Below are 24,586 nucleotides of genomic sequence, written 5' to 3' on the forward strand. Positions count from 1 at the left end.
TGAGTCTCAGAGTTTATTTTTCAGTTTAAGGATTAACATATCATTAATAAACCACAGTAATAACACATCATAACATGTAATAACATGATCAGGCCCACCAGGTTATGAGCAAAAATGTACCTGTATGAAGGTAAGGCAGGCTATGCAGATAAAAGAGCATTCCACTTACTAAATGGTTATGTCCATATTTTAAATGCATATTTTTCTAGAACAATCTGGCATTAGGGGTTACATTCAGAAGAAACAAAATTATAAAACAGAAAAGTTGTTGGTTATATTATCAAAATAAGAACTGTGTAACCTGTTTAACTAAAAACAAAACTAAAATCTTCAAATGGTTAACAGAATACATATTTAAGTAAATGCACATAAAAAAATAAATGCACATAAAAATATTTTTATGACTGATTAAACATTAACAGTAGACTATTTTAAACAGAAATAATTTCATCCTGAATATCATAGATAAGTAACAGCCAGCAGAGAGCAGACCCTCTGAGTCGGACACTGCCTCCTACAGGATTTTTGCAGTCTTGAAGAAAGGCAGTCTAAAGGGTTGTGTGGTTTTGTGTATTTCTTTAGTTTTTGCAGACATACGATATATAATAGATGGATATAGTCAATGTTCTGCATTGATTAGTGAAGTTCCAATGTGAAGACTCAAAGCCTTAAGTTGATGATTATGACTGCTGCTGTCTTGGTGTTTTAATACCTGATGTGAGAAAGGAGACACATCACACACTGGCTTGAGGTATATCGTGTTTTATCCTCCTTTCTGACAGTAGTGGTGTCTATAATTACCAATGCAACATCATGCTGTACTCAGTAAGACCAGAGATTAGCAACTTAAACTTAACTCCATCATAAAAGTCTACTGAGCTGACAGAGAAAGGCAGCTAACGGGCATTTTCTTATACATGTCTTTACATCTGGACTACATTTAGCAACTGGAAGAGTTTAAAAAGCTATTTAGCATGAGCTTTTATATACAGTCTATGGTTGCAATTATGTAAGCTAAAGATGTGAGGGGTCTTACTGTGACTCCTATTGTCAGATGTGCACCTGGAAAATACTTATGGACACATTCAATCATTTAATTAACTGATTACAGTTGATTATAAAACTGTAATGTTTGAAATCTTTCATATTTTACAATTTTCAAATGCTGATAAGGTGCGCCTACAACCCCCCCAAAATTCACATCAGATATTTTTTATAGAAGGAAGGAGTGCATGGTGAACTCAGGGTTGCTGCCTTAAGTGGAGGAGTTCAAGTATCTCATTGTCTTTTTCACAGTAGATGAATAAGACACTGTGGCAGATTGACAGACGGATTGGCGTAGCTGTAATGCGGACCCCATATTGGTCTGCTAAAGTGAGGTGAGCAGAAAACGGAGTCGAGCTACTAATATGTCATTCAGTCACCAACTCGCTTCAGGCCATATGAACTGAGCCCTTTTCCTTCCTTCCTTCCTTCCTTCCTTCCTTCCTTCCTTCCTTCCTTCTCCCAGAATGCATTTAAATACAAGACAGACTGTCAGAAAAACATGTGAATAAAAAAGCAAATATAGAAGCTTTTCATAGAGACTTAGAGCTAAGCAATAATTAACCTTTATATTGATCCTCGTTTCTTTTACATATGTAGGATGTTTAGCAAATGCAACAGACACTGTATGATATGCTTCAATGAACATGAAAAAGAAAAGAATAAAAAAGTCCAGAGGGGGACATGGCATGCTAAAATACTGGCGACTGTAGACAAAGATTTTCAGAAAGCATGACCCCTGACCACTGAGATTCTAACTCGTGATTTTGGCATATTTAAGACTATGCCAAAGCATCTGAAATGAATTTCAGTCTGGACTTTGACTAAGCTACTTCAAATCCTTAATTTAATTCACTCCCACCACCATGTTTACTTTGGTATGATGTGGGATGCTGTTTTGGCTTTCATAAATCAAATGAAAACAATTATTTTAATAAACATTTCATGCGCTGATGTTAAAAGAAGAGAACAGTCTACAGGATGACGCAGCAGCAGGTTGCTGGATAGTCGTCAGCATTGACTTTGTGTTCGTTGCCGTACACATAGTAGGCGTGGGTGTTGTCTTTCCACTCGTAGTTCACCCTGGTGATGGGGATCAGCTCGACCGTCTGCCTCTGAAAGAGAGAGATAGAGGTGCGTGTCAGCTTGAGTAGGAAAGCATTAGCTTAGCATAGACTAAAAGCTGGAGGAAAGGAAACACATCAGCCTCATTCTGTCGTACGTCTTGACCGTCTCTGATTCGCATAAACATTAAATGGTAGATCATTATTAAATATTAATAATGATTGCTGTGACTCATTTGTCACAAGCTGAAATTTGTGGCAATGATTGAACATGACTATCTCAAAGACTATTAAAGATAAAAGCCTAATATTTTAAAATATGTTTTTAAAATATGTTCAAATATGTAAAAATAAATATCTAAATATTTAAAATTTGAAAAAAGTGCAAGACTACTACAAAGTCCTATATATGAAAGCAAACTAATAAAAAAAACTTCCCATTTCAAAAGACAGAAAGTGAAAATTTCTAAATAGTATATAGTTATCTTTCACAACAATGCTAAAATAAAACTGAATCCTTTTTAACATTAAATGATTATGATTTTCTTCATTTTTGTGATTATTTCCATTTAACTTTCATGTTTAATTGAGCAAATATCACAAGCTGTACCACAAAAACATCAGCAGATAGTAAAAATGGCACTATACCACTTTTTTATATCCGATACCGATATCATAAATTTGGATATCTGCTGATATGAATCCAATATAGTGTATTTTTTAATCAATAAAACTGTTTTTTAAATATTTTGCTGCATTTTGTATAAGTTCATACTCAAGTTTAAACAAAAAAAAAAACTAAAGCTATTCTGTTATACCTGTATGCAAAAAATACACTGCACCCAAAATATTTCATAGTTCAGCATAGTGATGTGCGATACCACTGATTTCCTTTCCGATCCGATACCAAGTAATCGTCAGGGTGGTATCGACGATACTGATCCGATACCGATACTTTGTACAAAAACGTATTTTATTTATTGTATCTCAAATTATAGCGTCATAATGATTACAGGACATCAGATTTCTTGTTCTTATCACTTAGTAATGCAGAGTTCATCATATAGAAATAAAAAAACTGAAGTTGTGCGCTATTTGAACACCTTGCCTGCCTGCAGCACTAAAGGACTCCGTGAGAGACGTCACCTGTCCCTCTCCTCCTCTTCAGTTCGCCTCAACATACGCTATTCTGTGATATGATTTACTCTGAGGTGTTTGACAAGGTTAGTGATGTTGCCACAACCATACATGCCAACCCTCCTGATTTTTCCAGGAGAATCCCGAATTTCAGTGCCCCTCCTGAAAATCTCCCGGAGCCACCATTCTCCTGAATTTCTCCCGATTTTCCACCCGGACAACAAAATTGAAAAACCATATCGCAGAATTTATAGCGCGGCCCAGCCAATTCCAGTTTCCAACAATGGCGGCAGCGACTTAGTTTTAATATTACTCTTGTTACGGCCTCCGGCCTCAGGTGGCCCCGCCTTCCTCTAGGTAAATCAATGTGTTCCAGGACTTGTGTGTGATTGGTTACTGGGAGACCCGTGCCAACCCTCTCTTATGCAGAATGAAGTGTGCCAGACCACACGGACGATTGGCTGCCCCGGGATCCCATGATGCTCCAAGAGGCAATCAGTGGCTGATCGTACCCACCTGTGGCTACAAAAGGCTGGAGGTCCTTCACTCAGTGGCTGCTGCTTAGGACTGAACATGCAGTTTGCCCTTCGTGCCTCCCTCGTTGATCTTTTTTGAACTTATTCATATTGCTGAACTTTGTCGAACCTTGGTGCATGCTTTAAACTTAGCCTGATTAGAGTTTTGAGCTGCTAGCGGGCTGTGAGTAGGATTTTGTGAAGCTGGCTTGCCTTAGTTACCCTTTAACTTTTACTCGTGACTGTTCTTTCTTTATGTAATAATTGTCTGCCCAGTGGTCTGTTGCACAGCCCTGTCGGTTTTCTGTTTAAAGTTTGTAATTAAAACCTTTTGCTTTACTCAGTTTTGTGTTGGGGGGCTCGTGTATGTTACTCCCTCCCTGACGCCTAGCAGAGGGGGTCGTAACATAAGTGGGGGCTCGTCCGGGATCCCTCATAGGGGGTCTTTGTTCCTGGGAGTGGGGGTTAAAAATAAAAAAATTAAAAAAAAAAAAAAAAAAAAAAAAAGGGGGGGGGTGTTTGTTTTATCACTAGAGATTAAGCACTATGTCGGCTGCGTTTTGTTTACAGCACTTTATAGCTGCCCCATCTCTTGAGGTTATTAATAGCTGTCGCAAAAATGATTTGCTGCAAATTGTGGATCACTTTCAGCTGCAGGTTTCAAAAACCCTCCGTAAGTGTGATATAAAAGCCTTAGTAGTGGACAAGTTGGTGGGAGCTGGTGTGCTTCAAGTGCCTGTTTCACCTGTGGTCTCTGGTGTGCCAAGCCAAGCTGCCGTAGTTGAAGAGGGCCAAAATGGTTCTAGTGGGGATGGTGAGGGGGATGAGCGGGGAAAAACGCCGCGCACGCTTCCTCGCTATGACCCACTCTCTTCTGGGAGTTCAGAAGGCAGAGACGGAGCTCGGCTGAAGGTGCGGCTGGCACGTCTCCAATTGGAGGCTGAGGAGAAGGCTCAGAACAGGCGGGTTCAGCTCGAAATAAGAAGGCTGGAAATAGAGGCAGACAAAGCCATTAGGCTCCGAAAGCTTGAGCTGGAGTCTCAGTCTCAAGCCTCATCTGTCTCTGCTGACAATTCCGGTCCCACCTCCTCGTCCGCTTCTGCTTTTAAAATTAATAAGTGCATTTCTTTAGTGCCCACTTTTAGAGAAACTGAGGTTGATACATACTTTGCAGCATTTGAACGTATCGCTGGCGCGCTGCAGTGGCCTAGTGAGATTTGGCCTCTTTTGCTACAGTGCAAACTGTCCGGCAAAGCCCAAGAGGTGGTGGCTGCACTTTCTTTAAAGGACAGTTTAGATTACGCGTGCGTTAAAACAGCTGTCTTGCAGGCATATGAGCTAGTTCCCGAGGCCTATAGGCAGAGGTTTCGCCAGCAAAAGAAATTGCCAACTCAAACTTATGTGGAGTTTGCAAGAGAAAAGGGGGTTCTCTTTGATAAGAGGTGTGTTGCTTCAAAAGCGAGTGACTATGACGCTCTGCGCGAATTAGTTTTGTTAGAGGATTTTAAGAAGTGCATTCCTGAGCGTATTGTGCTATATTTGAATGAACAGAAAGTGACGTCACTCGCATCTGCTGCTGTTCTTGCTGATGAGTTTGTACTCACTCATAAAGCCTCGTTTACTGACAGTGAGAAGCCACGGGTTAGCCCTGTGCAACAGCGCCACACAGCTAAAGTGTCTGGGTCTAGGGAAAACCGTGAATGTTTTTACTGTCATAAAACTGGACATGTGATTGCTGACTGTTTAGCCTTAAAATGCAAAACATCAAATGCTCAGCAACCCAAAGGGGTGGGTTTTGTAAAAGCTGAGGCCCGTCATGAGGTCCATGGTTGTGGTGGTAGGGTGCCAGACCCCTGTTTCAAACCATTCATTTTTGATGGCTCAGTATCGCTAACAGACAATCCATCTGAGTTAAAACCTGTGCGTATTTTAAGGGACACTGGAGGTTCTCAAACTGTCATCCTCTCAAGTGTATTACCATTTTCTGCTGAAAGTGAATGTGGTTTTAATTCTGTTCTACGGGGGATAGAGATGGGTTACGCTCCCAGACCAGTTCACAGAATTTTTATTAAATCAAACCTTGCTACAGGATTTTTCCCTGTTGCTGTTTGCCCGGCCTTGCCAGTAGAGGGTGTGGCCATGCTGTTGGGCAATGATATCGCAGGAGGGGTAGTGCTCCCTCGTCTGGAGGTTTTAGACAACCCCCTGAATCAGAAAGCCTCTGATGTTTCTATGCCCCCTGGGCTGTATCCAGCCTGTGCAATTACTCGAGCACAAGCTCGTAAAGATACTGATATTGCCCTCTCTGATTCTGTGTTGATGTCCACATTTTCCGGGGAGAATGATGTGCCCACTAACAGAAACAATGTTCTGTCACCCCCAGACTCTGTGAAACCTGAGGAGCCTGATCCATTTCCTAAGGTCTCTTTGCTGCCCTTGACTAGAGACCAGCTATCAGCAGCTCAATTAGCTGATGAAACACTACAGAGCTGTTTCAAACGTACGGTAAGTGCTGAGCAAGTCGAGAAAGAGCAACAAGCCTATTTTGTAGAACATGATGTTCTAATGCGTCAGTGGTCTCCACCAGGTGCAGAAGGTGCAGATTGGAGTAAGGTCAAGCAGATTGTAGTTCCCTCTGTGTACCGGCAAAAGACCCTGGCCCTTGCTCATGAAAGCCAGTGGTCGGGACACTTGGGCATCACGAAAACATACCAGCTACTATTAAAACATTTCTTTTGGCCTGGTATGAAGCGTGATGTTTCTAAATTTTGCAACAGTTGCCATGTATGTCAGGTTGCAGGTAAACCTAATCAGGTCATACCCCTGGCTCCGTTGTGTCCCATTCCTGTAGTGGATCAGCCATTTGACCATGTCATAGTAGACTGTGTGGGTCCACTACCTAGAACAAAATCAGGAAAGCAATACCTTCTCACAATCATGTGTGCAGCTACCCGTTTCCCCGAGGCTGTCCCGTTACATAAGGTTACAGCAAAAGCAGTTGTTAAGGCGTTGACAACATTCTTTTCAGTGTTTGGCTTGCCAAAGGTCATACAGACCGACCAGGGCTCAAACTTTCAGTCTAAGTTGTTCAACCAAGTGGCTAGCACTCTAGGTGTCAAGCATGTCGTGTCCTCTGCGTATCATCCTGAATCGCAGGGTGCATTAGAGCGGTGGCACCAGACCTTAAAGACGATGCTACGCAAATACTGCCTGGAGAGTGAAAAGAGCTGGGATGAGGGTGTTCCATTTGTGTTATTTGCTGCCCGTGACGCCGTTCAGGAGTCACTTGGTTTTAGTCCTTCTGAGCTGGTATTTGGCCATAGGCCACGGGGACCCCTCAAAGCTCTGAAAGAGGCGTTTTTGAGCCCACATGGGGTTTTCAAAGTGAATGTCAGCAGTTATGTAAAGCACTTCCGTGAGCGTTTGAATCAAGCCAACGCTCTGGCTAAACAGCACCTTGCCGCTTCACAGGGAAAGATGAAACGCCATTATGATAAGGCTTCTGTTAAAAGAACCTTTCAGGTGGGGGACCAGGTTCTTGTGCTCTTGCCTGTTCCAGGCTCAGCCTTGTCTGCTAGGTATAGTGGCCCCTTTAAAGTTTGTGAAAAGAGAGGGGAGACAGATTATGTAATTTGCACTCCCGACCGCAGACGCAAAACACGCGTCTGTCACATAAACATGTTGAAACTGTACCATCCTCGGTCAACGCCAGAGCCTGCTGGGTTCTGTGCTCCTATTGTAGCCTCAAGCCACCTAGAGGAAGGAGGGGTGGACGAGGTTGATGGGTTAAAACTACGTTATCCCACCTGTTCTAGACCCCGTCTGCCTAACTCTGAAATGCTAAAGGCATTGCCGAGTTTGCTTGAGCATCTGTTTTCAGAGCAGCAAGAAGACATAATTGCCTTGATTAGGGAACACACCTGTTTATTCGGGGATGTGCCAACTTCCACTACGGTGCTAGAGCATGACATCGATGTCCAGGGAGCTAAACCTATTAAGCAGCATCCTTATCGAGCCAGCCCCCATAAGCGCTTGCTCATGAAACAGGAGGCTGACTATCTGCTGCAACATGGCTTAGCGAAGCCCAGTCAAAGCCCCTGGAGCTCGCCTTGTATAGTGGAATCTAAGCCAGATGGCTCGCCCCGTTTTATTACAGACTTCCGGAAGGTGAACTCTGTGACTGTGGCTGACTCACATCCTCTCCCAAGAGTTGAGGATTGTGTGGACAGTATTGGGACTGCTCAGTATGTCTCAAAGTTAGATCTTCTTAAAGGTTACTGGCAGGTCCCTTTAAATGAACGTGCCTCTAACATCTCTGCCTTTGTTACACCTGATGATTTTCTACAATACACAGTCATAGCGTTCGGCATGTGTAACGCTCCTGCCACCTTCCAGAGGCTAGTAAATAAAGTCCTCCGTGGCCTGTCCAACTGCAGTGCCTACCTAGATGATCTAGTAGTTTACACTGAAACATGGCAAGATCATTTGGAAACGTTACAGCAGGTATTTCACCGTTTGGCTCAAGCTACTCTAACTCTCAACTTAGCTAAGTGTGAGTTTGCCAAAGCTACAGTGACGTACTTAGGCAGGGAGGTGGGACGTGGACAGGTCCGGCCCATAGATGCCAAAGTGGCAGTGATTAAAGAGTTTCCCACACCTACCACCAGGCGTGAGTTGCGTAGGTTTCTAGGGATGGTGGGCTACTACAGAAACTTTTGTAAGAATTTCTCCTCTGTAGTCAAGCCATTGACTGACCTACTCAGCCCAAAGGTTGAGTTTGGCTGGTCAAGTGAGTGTCAGGATGCTTTTGAGAGTGCAAAAGCCCTCCTCTGCCATACTCCTGTGTTAGCTACACCTGATTTGACGCGACCATTCAAACTTGAGGTTGATGCCAGTGCTGTCGGGGCTGGGGCAGTGCTGTTGCAAGAAGACTTGCAGGGTTTGAACCACCCCGTTTGTTACTTTTCCCGCAAGTTCAATAAAAATCAGTTAAACTACTCCACCATTGAAAAGGAGACCCTGGCTTTGTTGTTGGCTCTTCAGCACTTTCACGTGTACCTGGGGTCCAGCATGTTGCCTCTTGTTGTGTACACCGACCACAACCCACTTGTGTTCCTTGCTCGTATGTTTAATCATAACCAGCGCCTTATGCGCTGGGCTCTGTTGTTGCAGGAATACAACTTAAGTATTCGCCATAAAAGGGGGTCTGAAAATGTTTTAGCTGATGGTCTGTCCCGCTTGTAAACATGTTTTACTGTGTTTGTTCTTTGTTGTTGTTCACACTCTGCAACGTCCGCTTCTGCCCGACATAGTTGGTGTTTTAAGGGGAGGGGTGTTACGGCCTCCGGCCTCAGGTGGCCCCGCCTTCCTCTAGGTAAATCAATGTGTTCCAGGACTTGTGTGTGATTGGTTACTGGGAGACCCGTGCCAACCCTCTCTTATGCAGAATGAAGTGTGCCAGACCACACGGACGATTGGCTGCCCCGGGATCCCATGATGCTCCAAGAGGCAATCAGTGGCTGATCGTACCCACCTGTGGCTACAAAAGGCTGGAGGTCCTTCACTCAGTGGCTGCTGCTTAGGACTGAACATGCAGTTTGCCCTTCGTGCCTCCCTCGTCGATCTTTTTTGAACTTATTCATATTGCTGAACTTTGTCGAACCTTGGTGCATGCTTTAAACTTAGCCTGATTAGAGTTTTGAGCTGCTAGCGGGCTGTGAGTAGGATTTTGTGAAGCTGGCTTGCCTTAGTTAAAACCCTAGCTTTTATTTTGTGTGCGGCCAGCCTGCCTTAGTTACCCTTTAACTTTTACTCGTGACTGTTCTTTCTTTATGTAATAATTGTCTGCCCAGTGGTCTGTTGCACAGCCCTGTCGGTTTTCTGTTTAAAGTTTGTAATTAAAACCTTTTGCTTTACTCAGTTTTGTGTTGGGGGGCTCGTGTATGTTACTCCCTCCCTGACGCCTAGCAGAGGGGGTCGTAACACTCTTATTCCTCTTTCTGGGTCGCAAAAAAACTTTTAACATATTTTCAGGTGAGAATGTAGCTGTGTAAACTTCAAATATCTGAACTGACCGACACATCGTCTTCAAACCCCTGCGGTCTTTCATTACTCGGGTTAAACATGATATATAAGTCACTTTGATAACTTAAAAATGTTATTGTTTGGCTTTTTCAGTGTTTTATTTGTTCATGAGCAAATCAGTTTGGCTGAGATTAAAGTTATTAGATTAGATTAAATTAAATTTAACTTAATTAATCCCTCGGGAGGGTTTTTACACAGCTGAATAAACGTTAAACAGAAAACTAATTAAACAAAGTGTGAGACGGTCGAGAGTTTACGCCAGCGCCCTGTTATATTTTAGATAGCAAGGAGCAGACGGCAGAGTTTCACTTCACCGAGGGAGCTCGTGACGTACTACCCGGCTTTCTTTAGACCACGAAGGCCGGGTCCTCAGGTGGAAGCAGCTTCTGAATTTGGACACCCTCGCTGTTTCCGGGCCGGCCAATAATAAAGGTGATATTTAATGCATTTTATCCGATGAATAAACACTGTAAAATGTATTTTGAATGTCTCCCTAATTCTGAGGTCTCAAGTATGGCCACAATACCTCACTCTTGGAGCACTTTTTTGCCACATGTATCACAAACCATGTCTCAGCTGTTTGTGGAGGTAAAATATGTCCGCACAATTACGCTCAGCCATTGTTGTGAGTGCGCACGCCAAGGGGCTGCGAGACATTTATACAGCCGTATTTCGCACATGACTATGAAAGAGGAAGTAGTTCCTTTGAATGTAGACAAGATCTGAATGTTATAGTTTCTTTCCACTGTGTTCCTGTTAATGATAAACTACAAATTTACCCTAAATTACTAAAATATCGATATTTTAATGTGAGAATTGATTCTAGAACATAAATGATTATGTATCGGAGGAATCGATATTTCAGGATCGATCCGCACATCACTAGTTCAGCAATACTGATCAATCTAATAAACTTAAACCTACACCATCCTCCCTATTCTGGTATTTTAAAGAGTACTTAGTGGAAATATTAAGCAACCTAACTAATAGGGTTGCAAACTCCCAGCAATATAAATAGGGAACCACTCCCCACCCTCCGCCTCGTGATGCTTAATCGACGTAATTTAATTTAATGCACGTGTAAAAAAAAAAACAAAAAAACAAAATGCACAGAAATCAATTATTTTTCTACAATAATTAAATAGATTCAACATCTTTCTTCAACAGAATTGCAGACTGCACAGATGGTACCTTTCCAAAGGAAAAAGTACTGTAGCTTATAAATTTGACTTAATAGTTCCTATATACAATAATGGATTTCTATACATTTACATCAGATGAAAACTTTGGGTGTAAGATTCAGATAATTATGTATTAAAAGCTCGACATTTTAAATGAGAATAAGATGGAAAAGCATGTCTTTGTGCCCCCTTTTCCCTGTTAATGCCCTACCTGCCCCCTGGCTAAACTTTGCTAGACCCGCCCCTGCACAGTTACCAGCCGTCAGCTACGTAGAAAAGGATCCTGGTCTAGAAAGTAATATTAATCTCCATAAGTTGATTCTGTTCATCTGGACGTAGCGTTTTGTGGGAGAAACGTTTCGTCACTCATCCAAGTGACTTCTTCAGGCTCAGCTGACTGCAGGTTTCCCCAACCTTATAAACAGTACAACATTCTAACAACAGCTTATAAGCTCAAACGTGCTGCTGTTGTTTAGCCGCTGGTTTCCTTTTTCTGGTGCAAAGTGGGCCAAAAACAAACAAGGGAGACGGGACTTGCGACAGAAAAGCCGATCAGCCGATCAGTTTCATGATTGAAGTAGCAACAGGAGAGGGAGAGAGAGAGAAGAGGCAGTCGCTCCATATATCGGTTGTTATGCTTAACGTGGGAATGCTTTACAAACATTCAGACATTAACTTACACACTTCTTCTCTCTGGGATAACTTTCTTGGAGATGAAATGCCGGTTTGGTAGCGAGACGCCAAGTGCTCAACCAGACCACCGAGAGGTCTCGCACGCCACAGCCGCTCTATCACATGACGCATACTGCTCCGACGTGCTACGGTTATGAGTTGAGTTACGCCATGGCGCAGGTTTTTCTTTGAGGCGCTTTCGTGATATTTAATGGATTGATTACATTTTTTTATTACCGATATGTAATATTGGATCGGTCCATCCCCAGTAGATAGTCTAGCTTAAATAGAACAAAATCCTTGAATTTATGTTCTTTGTGAATTGTACTCCTTTTTTTTTTTTTTTTATGTTGTTTCCATCCCCTGATGTATTACTTGATATGGTTTTTTGAAATCGTTTTTCAAGATCAACTTTGACATTGGGTGCTAACAATAAAGGTCAAGGCCAAATGTTTAGTCAACCAAGATACTCGTGCCCCCCCCCCCAAAAGCCTTTTATATTATTGTGAAGTTTGAAGATGATCCATAAAAACTTGGGTGGGTTATATATGTTTTTGCTGATTTACATATTTTATGTGACCCTCGACCTGATTTTCACCAAAATTAAATCAGCTCGAGCTGTCCTTGGCATCTATCATCACAACATCATCACCATCAATTTGAAAATGATATCTTGAAAATTGTTAACACTACACTGCTAACAGACAAACAATTCCTTTGGGTAGGTGGATATTAGGGATGCAACGATACACAAAATTCACGGTTCGGTTCGATACTTTGGTGTTACGGTTCGATATTTTTTCGATACAAAAAAAATGTTCATGCCTTTTTAATTTGTCATTTATTAAAATTATAAATATATATTTTAACTCAAAAGTACAGTTTTTAAATTTAACCCTAACCCTTGTGCGTGTTTTTTATTTTGACAGCGAATGCGCACCTGCGGACCACTTATGTGCAGCCCTGGTTATTTAGCTCGTCATATTGCAGCCACAGAAATTCTTTTGTCCATGAAACCATAAAGCTGCACTTTCTTTTTGCCTTATAGTCTCATTTGTCATAACTTCTCCGTTTTGTGGTAAGCTTTTCTTTGGCTGTCACTTCTTCACCCTGACCTGTCTTATTTGGCTCAGCAGAACTAAAATATATATCCTGCTGCTTTTACACACGGACTCACATAAGCTCAGCGATTCTCTGCGCGATCAACCTCTCACATGTTTAAGCTGCGGGAGATTTCACTTGTCATGTTTGCATAGTAAGCTAACGATTGATAAGACGATGTCAGAGGAATTGGTGCACAAATTATCATCACTCACAGATCAGTGCTGTCGCTCTCTATACACAGTTCGCACGATTGCAAAGTGAAAGCAAAAAAACAAGCGCAAATTCAAACGCGATTTCAGATACAGGGCTCGCAAAATCGCTAGCCCGACGTCCTGGGGCTAGCGATTTTGCGAGCCCTGTATCTGATTGAGGAATCACTCATCTTTGGAAAAGAGAGTTTATTACAGAGAAATGTCTCTTTCCAAAATAAAAGCTATACTATCCGCTTCTTCTGGGCTATATTCTCAGCAGCATAAGGAGAATCATGTGCTAACAGCTGTCTAAATGACTCGGCTAAAGTTAGTAGCATGCTTGTTGTTTTTGTCTTTGCACTAGGATGATGTCGGCGTAAATGTGCAGTCATATTCGTTGTGTTCCCACTAGTGCTTTCAGGTTAATCTCGTTGAAATGACCTTAACGCCACAACACGGCAAATCTCCGTTAACGAGCTACCGCCGATCGCCTCGTGCATGGGGCTAGACGGCCAACACGTTAACGAGCTAACTGCGCTAACACACTAGTTCCCACCCATGTAATTGAGCATTGCATGGCACATCCAACATACTGTTTTACTTTAGTCCATGACTCGCTTACCTTCAGGGTCATACGTCACATGAAAACCAAAATAATTCCAAACGCCAGATCTGAATGAGGGTGGGGGAGGTCCATGTTGCAAGGAGAGCTTAACTTCTGTCTTGCTAGCTTGCCCTGCGCTCTTCCTTCTGACTATGCTGTCTGTGTTGAGTGCTCAGTGGATCTGCGCTCGACAGTGCAGCCTAGGCGGAGTAGTCGAACGCAGAGTCACTGAGCGCTCAACACAGACAGCATCGTCAGAAGGAAAGTTGATAAAATAAATTACAAATGTTGTATTGTTCGATACATATGCGTACCGAACCGAAAGCACTGTATCGAACGGTTCAATATCAATACGAATATCGTTGCACCCCTAGTGGATAACTATATACTGTTCAGAAATAGCGACTAGTTGTCTTTTGCAAGGTCAAGGTTTTTTTTTTTATTAGTGTGTTCTCAAAAATGTATTCATTCATTTCAAGACACCTTCAGTCACGACGCACCACAGAACACTACATGTGGCCATCAAACTGTATATCTCCTTATGACATGTGGACTAATTTCACAAAATCTCGCTGATACTTTACATAGTATTGTTTTAACTTTGGAATATTTCATTTTAATTAAACATTGCACTCTGAAGGTCTTTGAAAACGTTTCTTGTGTCATAAGAACAAACCCCTCTAAAACCCCACATTGTAAATTACACCACAACCTTTCCTGGAATTGTAAATGTATGTGTCTCATCACACTCATGACACTGTGATTGGCCCATTTGGTGCTTTTGTTTCTTCTACACATTTCTGGTTACTTCCAGAATTGTGTAGTTCCTGTTTTGTTGCAACTGACTGGGAGTGTATGAATCAACATAAAGAGAGAAACTCCCCACCAACAAGCATTTTGGTGGCAAAATTGCAGAGCAACACAGGCACACTAGAATAGACCTTTTGTTTTTCTCTTGAGCTGTGTGTCGGCCTACCTGCTGCAGAATCCTGGAGGTTTGGCCATACTTCGTTTGATGTTCTTTGATCAGACGGTCAGAGGCCTGAGAGACTCCTGGGTTTGGAAACCCAAACAGCGGGTAAACCTGAGAGATAAAAGAGAGAAATTAACATGCAATATACACACAGCTAACCCCAGCAATGTCTTTTACTTCTTACGTTTATGTTTACCTAAACTACATCTGGCTGAAGTGAGCCCCTGCTGTGGCATTATGTTTTACTTATGAAGATTAGTTCATCTTTAAAATGCGAAATTTGGAATACAGCATTCTAAACTATTGTGTAGAAATTACTGTGATGTAGTTTATTGTGTATATTTTGGTATGAAATAACTGAACTGAAAAGTGTGAAGCTACATTAGCTGTGTGTGTGTGTGTCTGTGGTTTTCATGGGGACCAAAAACTGGTAGTTTACTATACTACACTACAGGGAGTGCAGAATTATTAGGCAAATGAGTATTTTGTCCACATCATCCTCTCCATGCATGTTGTCTTACTCCAAGCTGTATAGGCTCGAAAGCCTACTACCAATTAAGCATATTAGGTGATGTGCATCTCTGTAATGAGAAGGGGTGTGGTCTAATGACATCAACACCCTATGTATATTTGTGAATGTGGAGATGTTATATTGGTTTCACTGGTAAAAATAAATAATTGAAATGGGTATATATTTGTTTTTTGTTGAGTTGCCTAATAATTATGCACAGTAATAGTCACCTGCACACACAGATATCCCCCTAAAATAGCTAAAACTAAAAACAAACTAAAAACTACTTCCAAAAACATTCAGCTTTGATATTAATGAGTTTTTTGGGTTCATTGAGAACATGGTTGTTGTTCAATAATAAAATTATTCCTCAAAAATACAACTTGCCTAATAATTATGCACTCCCTGTATACAGCCCTCGTTTGAAGGCATTTTTGAGACTCAAAATGTGGTTTTAGTGTCAGGGTTACAATTAGGTTAGGTTTAGGGGAAGGGTCAGGGTTAGGCAATCATTTTTGATGGTTAGGGTAAGCGGCTAGGGAAAGCATTATGTCAATGAGATGTCTCCACAAGGATATAAATACACACAGACGAGTGTGTGTGTGTGTGTGTGTGGGTGTGTGTGCATACCAAGTTCTGGCTGTTCTTGAACAGCTCCTTCCCATTCACTGAGCACAGCTTATCAGTCTTTAAACCAGAGTTATGCTCCACCACGTGGTCTTCCACATTGTTTTTCCTAAATACACACAATAACTATATTCATATATATGTACCAAATCACAACATCTTCAAGAAACCTTGAAGATGTTTCTTCGAGGTTAATTAAGAAACATAATTCAGCAATCCAGTGTTGGAACAGCTCAGTACTTGTACTCACCACTCCACTTTGAGCTCGATGTAGGTCAGCAGTTGGCGTTTTCCTTTACAGGTTTGACACTCCTTTTTCCCTCTGCCATTACACTTACTACAACTAAACACAAACATAGACGTGACACATTAACCGTTTGTTTTTCTTTTTGTGGTCACATCAATATCTTCTTTAGGCCCTAGTTGGTGGTTGTTCTAGGTGGTTGGCCACATAACCAGTATGCTGCTTTGCTGTATTTGATCACCAACAGTTGGTTTTCGCTGGCAGCAGTCTCAATGTTCTTGTTTCAGGTGTGACCACATATGGAAATTCCATATTGCATTTCAACAAACGGGCCTATCAAGGTTTTATTTCAGCAAGGTCCAGGTTTTGGAGGCGGTCTTCATACTAATGTTAGGCTGCTTCTTCTTCGCTTGGCCCATTCTGCTGTGGATGTAATCTGTGATCTGATTTTTGAACTATCAAATGAATGCGTTTAAATTCACTGCTTAATTGGGGCACCATTGAGATGAAAAGCAGCCGCCGATGCTCTGTGGTGTTGATTTAGAGTCCATATGGCCCGGCAATGCAGGCATTGTCACAGAGGATGTCAGTCACCTCTGCATCGTCATTTGTATCGATAAGCTGTCATTAGCAAACATCAGTCTTGAATCATACATCCATGAACATACATCATCCAAATAATTCTTATTCCAAAACTCATTTCCTCAAGACTCAACTGTTCCTAAAGCCAAGCCTGAATCGAATAAGAGTTTTTAAATGTGAATTGAAATCAGCTTTGTAATAATCTAAAATCATCTTTGGGAGGTGCTTTTCTAGATTTACCTGGATTTACCTGGCAGGGAAGGGTTGGACCATTCTTGTTTCCTTAGATCAGATTTATTTATTTTTTTTAAATTCTAATATTTCTGTATTTCATTTATTATTTTCTGAGTATGTGTACGCTTATTCTGTTAATATTGCTGCTTATCTTCACATCCTCCAGAACATAATTTAACAGATTCCATCCTTCACGTCTTTTAAAATAAAATAAAAATATATATATTTTTTTTAAATCAAAATTGAGTTATTGCGGGATGCAGATAGAGGACACAGATGATTGTGGTGCGACTATCTCTGCTCATGTATTCATCAGGCAAGTCTGTAGTGCTAGATATCAAAAAGTCAGTTGTTGATTCTTTTGGTTTTATTGCTGGTTGCACTGCAGACAAGATGCAGCTGCTCTGCACACAGGAGCAGACTCTGCTTCAAGAATTGTTTTCGTGGTTGTGTGTGTGGGGGGGACCAGTGCTAATGTCACGTCCACTTGTGCTTTCACAGCTTTGTTGTACTCAACAAACATCTTGTTTCCACTTTTAGCAGGAACAGTTTTTCTTGAATATTTTGAAAAGTGTGGTGTTTTGCTGTTGGTCTGCCCTCTTGTAGCTCCCTTTTTAGGTATGAAGTCATCATTTGAGGCTGACACACTGCTCTCATTCTCAGAAATGTCTGTAATTATCTTGTTGTGGAGTACGCTAGGCCAAGTAGTATCATTGATATTGATATTCTTGCTTTCTTAATCACGTATAAATTTATACACTTATTATTGCAGATAGGAAAATATGGCTCAACCTTAACAGAAACTCAGCATCCCTGTTTTATCTATAGTCACAGTTATTTATATCACCTAAATTTTAAAAAGAGAAGAAAAAAGAATGGAAGTCTGGTTATGATTGCACTTGAATGCCGAATGAATGAACGGCTAACTAGATATATTATTAATGGTTTGCATGCATAAACAGAAAACCTGGCTGTTTTGGTCCCTTTTTAAAAAAAATCTCCAGTTTACTGCATTGGATTGATTTGCTCTAAAAACATGTACTCATATTCTGAAGTAATAATTGCCTTTTTATTTATGGTAATGTTGTATGCATAGTTTTGTTCTGAAAAAAGTAGTACCTTTCTTTGCCTGTGCCATTGCAGTGACTGCAGGCCGCATCCAACTTCACTCCAGTGCCATCACACACCCAGCAAGCTTTCTACAAAGACACAAATAAGCATTTTTTTAACATTACCACCAGATTTCTCCTGTCAGCAATTATTATGCATTGTTGAGAATTTTCTTACTTTTCCACATCCATTGCACTCAGTGCATTGCTCTACACCTGTTGCATGGCAGGTGTTGCATTCCTAAAAACACACACACACAAAAAAGTTAATAATAAGATTATTGTCACACTGACAGACACTTCTCCTTAGATCCTTAGAACCTTCCCACACATTCCATGTTAACAGCTTAACTTCTAATCAGAGATCAAGCTAAATCAAAACTGCAAATAAAGTTGTGGTAGGAGTTTGCATGTGCTCAGAAAAAGGTTTTTATAGTCAAATGAGAAAAGAAAAAGAGCTATGTGGCCACAATGACAAGAAGTATGTTTGGATTAGTAAAGGTGAGGCATTCAAACCTAAATGTACCAGCTGTTAAAGATGGTGGACGTAGCAAATTCTTCAAATTCATCTCAAAACAACAGCTACATGATTGAAATGCTGAGCGCTCCAGCAGGACAATGATCCCTAACACACATCGTTGTTCTGTTGATTTAGCCTTGGGGTTCTACACTGCCGGAAAAAAAAAAGATTGTTTATTAATCCTCACCTTTGACTCTGCATTTGGGTCATTTTCACATACAATCATGACACTACTGAAATGTCTTGAAGAACTGCTGTATTGAGAACCCTTGAACACTATCGGTAACCCAAGAAACAACCTCCGGTCCTTTCAAGACCCTGTCAAACCCATGGAACATTTTCAGATTTGACAGCTTTAATTCACAAAGGGCTGCTTACATCTTTTCAAGGTTCCCTGCCAGCTTTACTGTGCCTATATATCCAACCATTACTTGAGTCAGCTCAATGCATTTAAAAAAAAAAAAAAGAAAAAAAAAAAAAAGCTCTAGAAAAATCCCATGGACAACTAGCAACCCAATGAAACCTTTGGAGCATGATAATTCCTTAAGTTCATGTAAGGACCACTGAAATCTATTCCTTAGACCATAAAAACGTTTTCAAAGCTACTGTGGTACTTAATACATGTCCAGTGATTGGGGGGGGAATTCGATTTACATAATGAAAGTTGTGTCAGCCCTCTTAAAGCTAAAACCAGCACTTTGATAGATAGCTTCTGTTATTCAGTCACCTTGACAGAGGATGTGAATGGCACCCGGATCTTCACTTTATGGTCACTGAAGAAATTGGGGGGCGTGGCCTGGACCTCCCACGGTTGTGGAGCAGGTTGGGTGTAAAAGTCAGCAGGCTCACCTATTAATTATACAAGAGCTCACAGCAAGTGACAGTAAAAAACAAACTGATGTTTAGGTAAGGATTAGGCAACGATGTCCAAAAGAGGAATTCGTTGTAATGAAAGCAGAAGCAAGTGTGTTTCTCCAGTGTTGAATTGACACTAGAAAGTGTCTATATGGGTCCACTCTTTTGAGTGTTAAACATTTTTGACAGTGTTATATTTTTAACAGTAACCTAGTCCGTTTTAAAGATTACCAATGACGTTGAGCAGTGCTGATTTCCTAACACTGGACTATTACTAGCATTTTGAGTTATTTTCCAGTGTTGGAAAATCAGCACTGCTCAGTGTTAGTCATTGCTAACCTTTAAAACTGACTAGGTTACTGTTAAAACTATCACACTGTCAAAAATGTTCATTTAATACTCAAAAGAGTGGACCTATATAGACACTTTCTAGTGTCAATTCAACACTGGAGATTTTGCAGTGGCATTTTTCCATGTAGTTTCTGTTATGGTCCTGGGTCTGTTAGAAAGTGACTTTGAGGTTTTTTTTTTAGTAAATCTTGGTATTGTTTGGAATTATATTCATGTATCTGTTCCCCATAGTGGAACAGTTGTGGTATTTAGTTTCTTTCCCTTGTTCAGTTTTCTGTGATTAGTTTGTTTTTGTATCTCCCTCTCGTTTCCTCTTCCCTCGTTATCTTGTGTATTTATCATTTAGTCGCCCCACTAGCTGTGATTTTCCCCATGTTTCCTTTTTAGTTCAGGGATTTTTTTTTTACCCGTTTCTCGACTGCCTGTAAATTGTTCTGGACTGAATAAAATGAAAATGTGTTTTTACCTTCATATGGTTTCTGGGCCCACTCAGTTGACCTGGACTCAGTGAACGTCTCTAGACGGTACTAAGGAACAGAAAACTGACTTTACCAAGAGAAACTGGATGTGATGATAAGATTCCCCTGTCAACGTACAACGAACTTTGTGAGCCTTCAGTGTGTTTCTGGATCAGGATGAAGTTGTATTAATGCACATGTAGATTAAAAAAAAAACAAGAGGGAAACAAGTTAGGGCGAAAATATTTTATAACAAAAAAATATTATGAATGGTTGTCGTTAGCATAAAACTGTAGGTAGAAATAACTGATGTTAGCTTACTAGTAACAGCGTGGTGTGCATTACTGCATAACAAATCCTGCTGTAAGACTAATCTACAGTGTAGTTTTCGACCACGTGCAACAGCCCTGAAGATTTGTAATGAAATAAACTGTCCAACCCACAAAACTGCACAATTATTTGCTGCCATGGGGTTGGCAAACTACTGCTTCAGTAGGTTTGGACACTTACTTAAAGCCCTCAGGTTTCTGAGAAAAAAAAAATCATTACACATGTTAATTTTTCAACAGTTCATTATCATTCAATTATGTCCTTTGGTCAAATATTTGGAAAAAACATTTAAACTGAATAAAAGCAGTTCAAACCAGACGTCTTTAGTAGACTGATCAAGATAGTAAAGGCAGATATGGAGGTAACTCAGTCCGCAGCATCACTGATGCTGACAGCATTATAAATAGGGAACATTTAATCACCCTAAATGTGTTGAATGGCTCCATGGAGGTGATGACTCCCTGAGTGACCGGAGCGTCACTGTAGCAGCAATGAGACGACACAAATTCCTTGAATGCCTTACGAGCCTCATCCTCAGAAAGAGAGGGGATGCTACAAATCACATAAACTTTGTGTTAAACCAGAAAATTCTACTGGTTGGTGAGCAGCTCAGAAACACAGGTAATATGTCGTACCTCCATTCAGGATTTTCAGGGGCAGGTTGGGGTGGGGCTACTGGCTCCGTGGGCATGGGAGGGGGCAGGAAACCTCCTGCATCAATGACAAATTTTCAAGTACAAGCAACAGGATTAATGTGAGGAATTATGTGAACCGGGCTTTTCTTACCTCCTCCTGGCACAGTGCCTTCATAGCCTGGGACATTGCCAAACATGTTGGCTTGGGGTGCCATGACAGGTGGATACATAGCTGGAATGAAAAACAAGAAACAAAAAATTCAAACCAATCTTCTGGGTGAAATTAAAACTAGTCATGTCTCCAGCTTTCCATGTTTACTTTTTGATGCAAACCAAAGCTCTGACCAGGCAGCTTAGGAGGTCTGACATTTTGTCTTGGCAAGAAACTGATTCCACTCTCTAGTTGGTGGCTGGTTAGCTTGGGATAAATACTGAAAGGGAAACAGCTATTCCAAATCTATTCAAAGTTAAAAAAAAATATATATATATATATTTCCGAGGAACTTATTAATTAGCACGTAATATCTTTGTGGTAGTGTGGTGTGGTTTCTTCTCAACAGCTAAAGAAAGGTAAGACGGAATAGGTTTAGGGAGAGAAAGTTAACTGGTATAGCCTGGCTTATCAACCAGCACCTTTTTATCCAGTTAGGATAGGATGTTAGGACCTCGAAGTCTCATGAATACCTGATGAATATAGTGGTGGCTCATGAGGTAGAGCATGTCATAGACTAATCGGAAGGTTGGTGATTCGATCAGTGATTCGAGCTCCAGTGCTCATGCCAAATATCCTTGGGCTACTAAACCCAGGTTTGTGTCCGATGTATCCACTGGAGCATGAACATGTGTAAATGTTAGATAGAAAGCACCTCCGGGTGTGAATGGGTGAATGAGGAAAGTTTTACAAAGTGCTCAGGTAGAGTAGAAAAGCGCTAGGAACCAGCCTATTTACCATGAATACAGTGCCCAGGACACAACTGCACCCACATGTGCTTTGCAATTTAGAGGCATGCAGAGCGTTTATTGGTCAGTTATATCTTTTGTATAAGTACAGTGAAAATACACACTGTGGTACTGTACTCTACTGTGAGATCTCTCTCTGTCTCTCTGCTGGGAAGTGAAATCACTGCTATAACTGGGTTTCTTTAAGTTGTACAAAAATAACATTTTAAATAAAATTTGAATTTTATTTCTAGGCTGGACTAGCTTATCTGAAAGACCTTAAAGTACGGTATCACCCCATTACACCACTTGCGCTCAGACTTCAGGTTTACTTGTGGTTCCTAGAATATTTAAAAGTAGAATGACAGGCAGAGACTTCAGCTTTCAGGCCCCTCTCCTGTGGAACCAGCGCCCAGTTTGCATTCCAGAGACAGACACTATCTCTACTTTTAAGATTGGGCTTAAAATGATTCTTTTTGATAAAGCATATAGTTGGAGCTGAATCGGGGGACCCTGAAACATCCCTTAGTTATGCTGTAAAAGGTCGAGGCTGCTGGGGGATTCCCATGATACACTGAGTGTTTCTTCTTCTCTCACCATTTCCCCCCCCCCACTCATTAGTTATAATTAGTCACTGGCTCTCTTCCATAGCATGTCTTTGTCCTGTCTTCCCCCCCTCACCCCAATCGGTCACGGCAGATAGCTGCCCCTCCCTGAGCCTGGTTTTGCTGGGGGTTCCTTCCAGTTAAAAGGTTTTTCCTTTCCATTATCACCAAAGCGTATGCTCATAGGAGGTGGTTTGATTGTTGTTATTGTTGTTTTTTGTTTTCTCTGCATTATTGTAGGATCTTTACCTTCCAATACAAAGCACCTCGAGCACCTTAACTGTTGTTGTGATTAGGTTTTGTATAAATAAAACTGAATAATATGTATTCAGTTTAATTAACAGTCTCATCAACATTAGCCCTCTTTACCCCTATGAAGGAATATTAGGACCATATTAAGAAAAAAACATTATTCATCAAAAAAAAAGGTAAAAAAAGGCAACCGAAACCCCACACAGGTTCTCGTTTTTACTCATGACCTTTCATGACAATTAAACTAATGACTTTAAACCATCAAACCAGAGAACCTCACAAGATTTTCCCTCCACTTCCATTTTGTTTACAATAAGCTACCACATTTTTAAATTCAAAATCACTGACATCTGTCTCTGTGTCTCCCTTTCTCTCGCTCTGCGTCTTAGTTGTGTCTCTTTTTTGTCTCCCTTACTTCTTCCCATGTTCTTCTATTTGTTTCATCCTTGTCTCTTCAGCCTGTCGTGTGTTCCTGGGTTTGCTTATCTCTATGCCAATGTCAAGCTTGCGTGTTTTTCATTTAGTTAATTGTTATTTCATGTGCACTGTGTCCAGCTTTGCATCCCGTTTTGTTCTAATTTGTTCCTGCTATGTAATTATGTGTTTCCACTTCCCTTATCACCCATCAGTGTATATATATATTATCTCTGGCTTCCTATGTCATTTGTCGGAGTGTCTGTTTTCCCACCCAGTGTCCTCCAGTGTCCCCTCCCTGAGCCCAGTGCATGCTCCTGGGAGGTCATCTGATTGTGGAGTTTTCTCTGTACTACTCTTGCAGCTGTTCTAGCATCTCAAAAAAGAATGAGTATGTTAACCTGACACCCAAGCAATTACCGAGGAAGGACTGGGCTCAGTAGTTGAAGAAAAAAAAAAAAAAAACAGACACAAAAAACTGAAATTAGCGAAACAACTTGATTGTAAAAATGTAAACAAAAAATCCTGTTGCTTATTGCCCAAATTGCACTATGTACAAAACAGAAAGTTCCTGTTAATTCGGATTTTTTATTTTATTTTTTTCAATTTCACTTAATTTCTGTCGCTACTACAAAGGCGAACATCTGCATTAAATTCTTCAGGAAATAAGGTTCAGATGGGTTAATGAGTTTCATCTGGAGTTTACTGTCCGAAAGAGAAAACAACTGAAACTCCTTTAAAAAAAACAGAAATAGATTAAAGCAGCAAATATATTCAGTTTAGTGAATGCTGAGGTTTAATGTGATTCTGACTTCTTAATCTTCTCGCACTGAATGTGTTTATAGAAGAAACAGCGTTTCAGTCCTGTCAAAGTATTTTTCTTTCACAAAAGTACTTTTTTCTCCTGCACAACTGTAAGCAAATAGAGAAAAAATGCACACGTTGGACTAAGAAATTTCAAGAGTCTAAGAATGCAGATTGTAATCGAAACACATTTACGAAGGTGGACTATCAGAAGCCGAGCTTGCGCGTTTAATGGCCCGGAGGCGTTTGGTGGTCGGTTTCGTGATAGTTCCTAAAGTCTGCCGTCCTGTGTTTCAATTCTTACCTGCGCTGTTCATTCTGCTGCAGATCAATCACGCTGTTATCAGCTGATTTTTATTGATCCGTTATAATCTCTCTGAGTTTTAGTAGTTATCCCCCGTTTCCCCTCCGTCGGGAGCGCGCAATGAGCACGGATAGCGGATCTAGTTGTAGAACCAAAACATGAAGCCAAAACGTCCCTATCGCCCCCTGGTGTCTGGTTGCAGTATGGGTCATAAACCCCGCCTCCTCCATGTTAGCGGATGGG

At 41.0% G+C, this 24,586-nt stretch overlaps 1 protein-coding gene across 1 annotated transcript; it reads right to left on the reverse strand.

Annotated features, from left to right (window-relative positions):
• LOC147331099 (protein SSUH2 homolog) lies at nt 1–24,480 on the reverse strand. Its single transcript, XM_086293159.1, has 12 exons — nt 24,344–24,480; nt 21,177–21,257; nt 21,026–21,101; nt 20,813–20,942; nt 20,069–20,129; nt 19,124–19,245; nt 18,055–18,117; nt 17,887–17,966; nt 15,958–16,050; nt 15,711–15,816; nt 14,573–14,680; nt 1–2,159 (listed from the first exon to the last, which is right to left on the reverse strand). The coding sequence occupies exons 1-12, from the start codon at nt 24,354–24,356 to the stop codon at nt 2,019–2,021; spliced, it is 1,074 nt and encodes a 357-aa protein (XP_086149285.1). The 5' UTR covers nt 24,357–24,480; the 3' UTR covers nt 1–2,018.
• Between the last annotated feature and the right edge of the window lie 106 nt (nt 24,481–24,586).

Source organism: Aulonocara sp. 'chitande type north' Nkhata Bay, linkage group LG5 (genome assembly GCF_057382095.1).
Source record: "Aulonocara sp. 'chitande type north' Nkhata Bay isolate Kocher_YH1m ecotype deep benthic linkage group LG5, A_spYH_male_GT1.1, whole genome shotgun sequence".
NCBI lineage: Eukaryota > Metazoa > Chordata > Actinopteri > Cichliformes > Cichlidae > Aulonocara > Aulonocara sp. 'chitande type north' Nkhata Bay.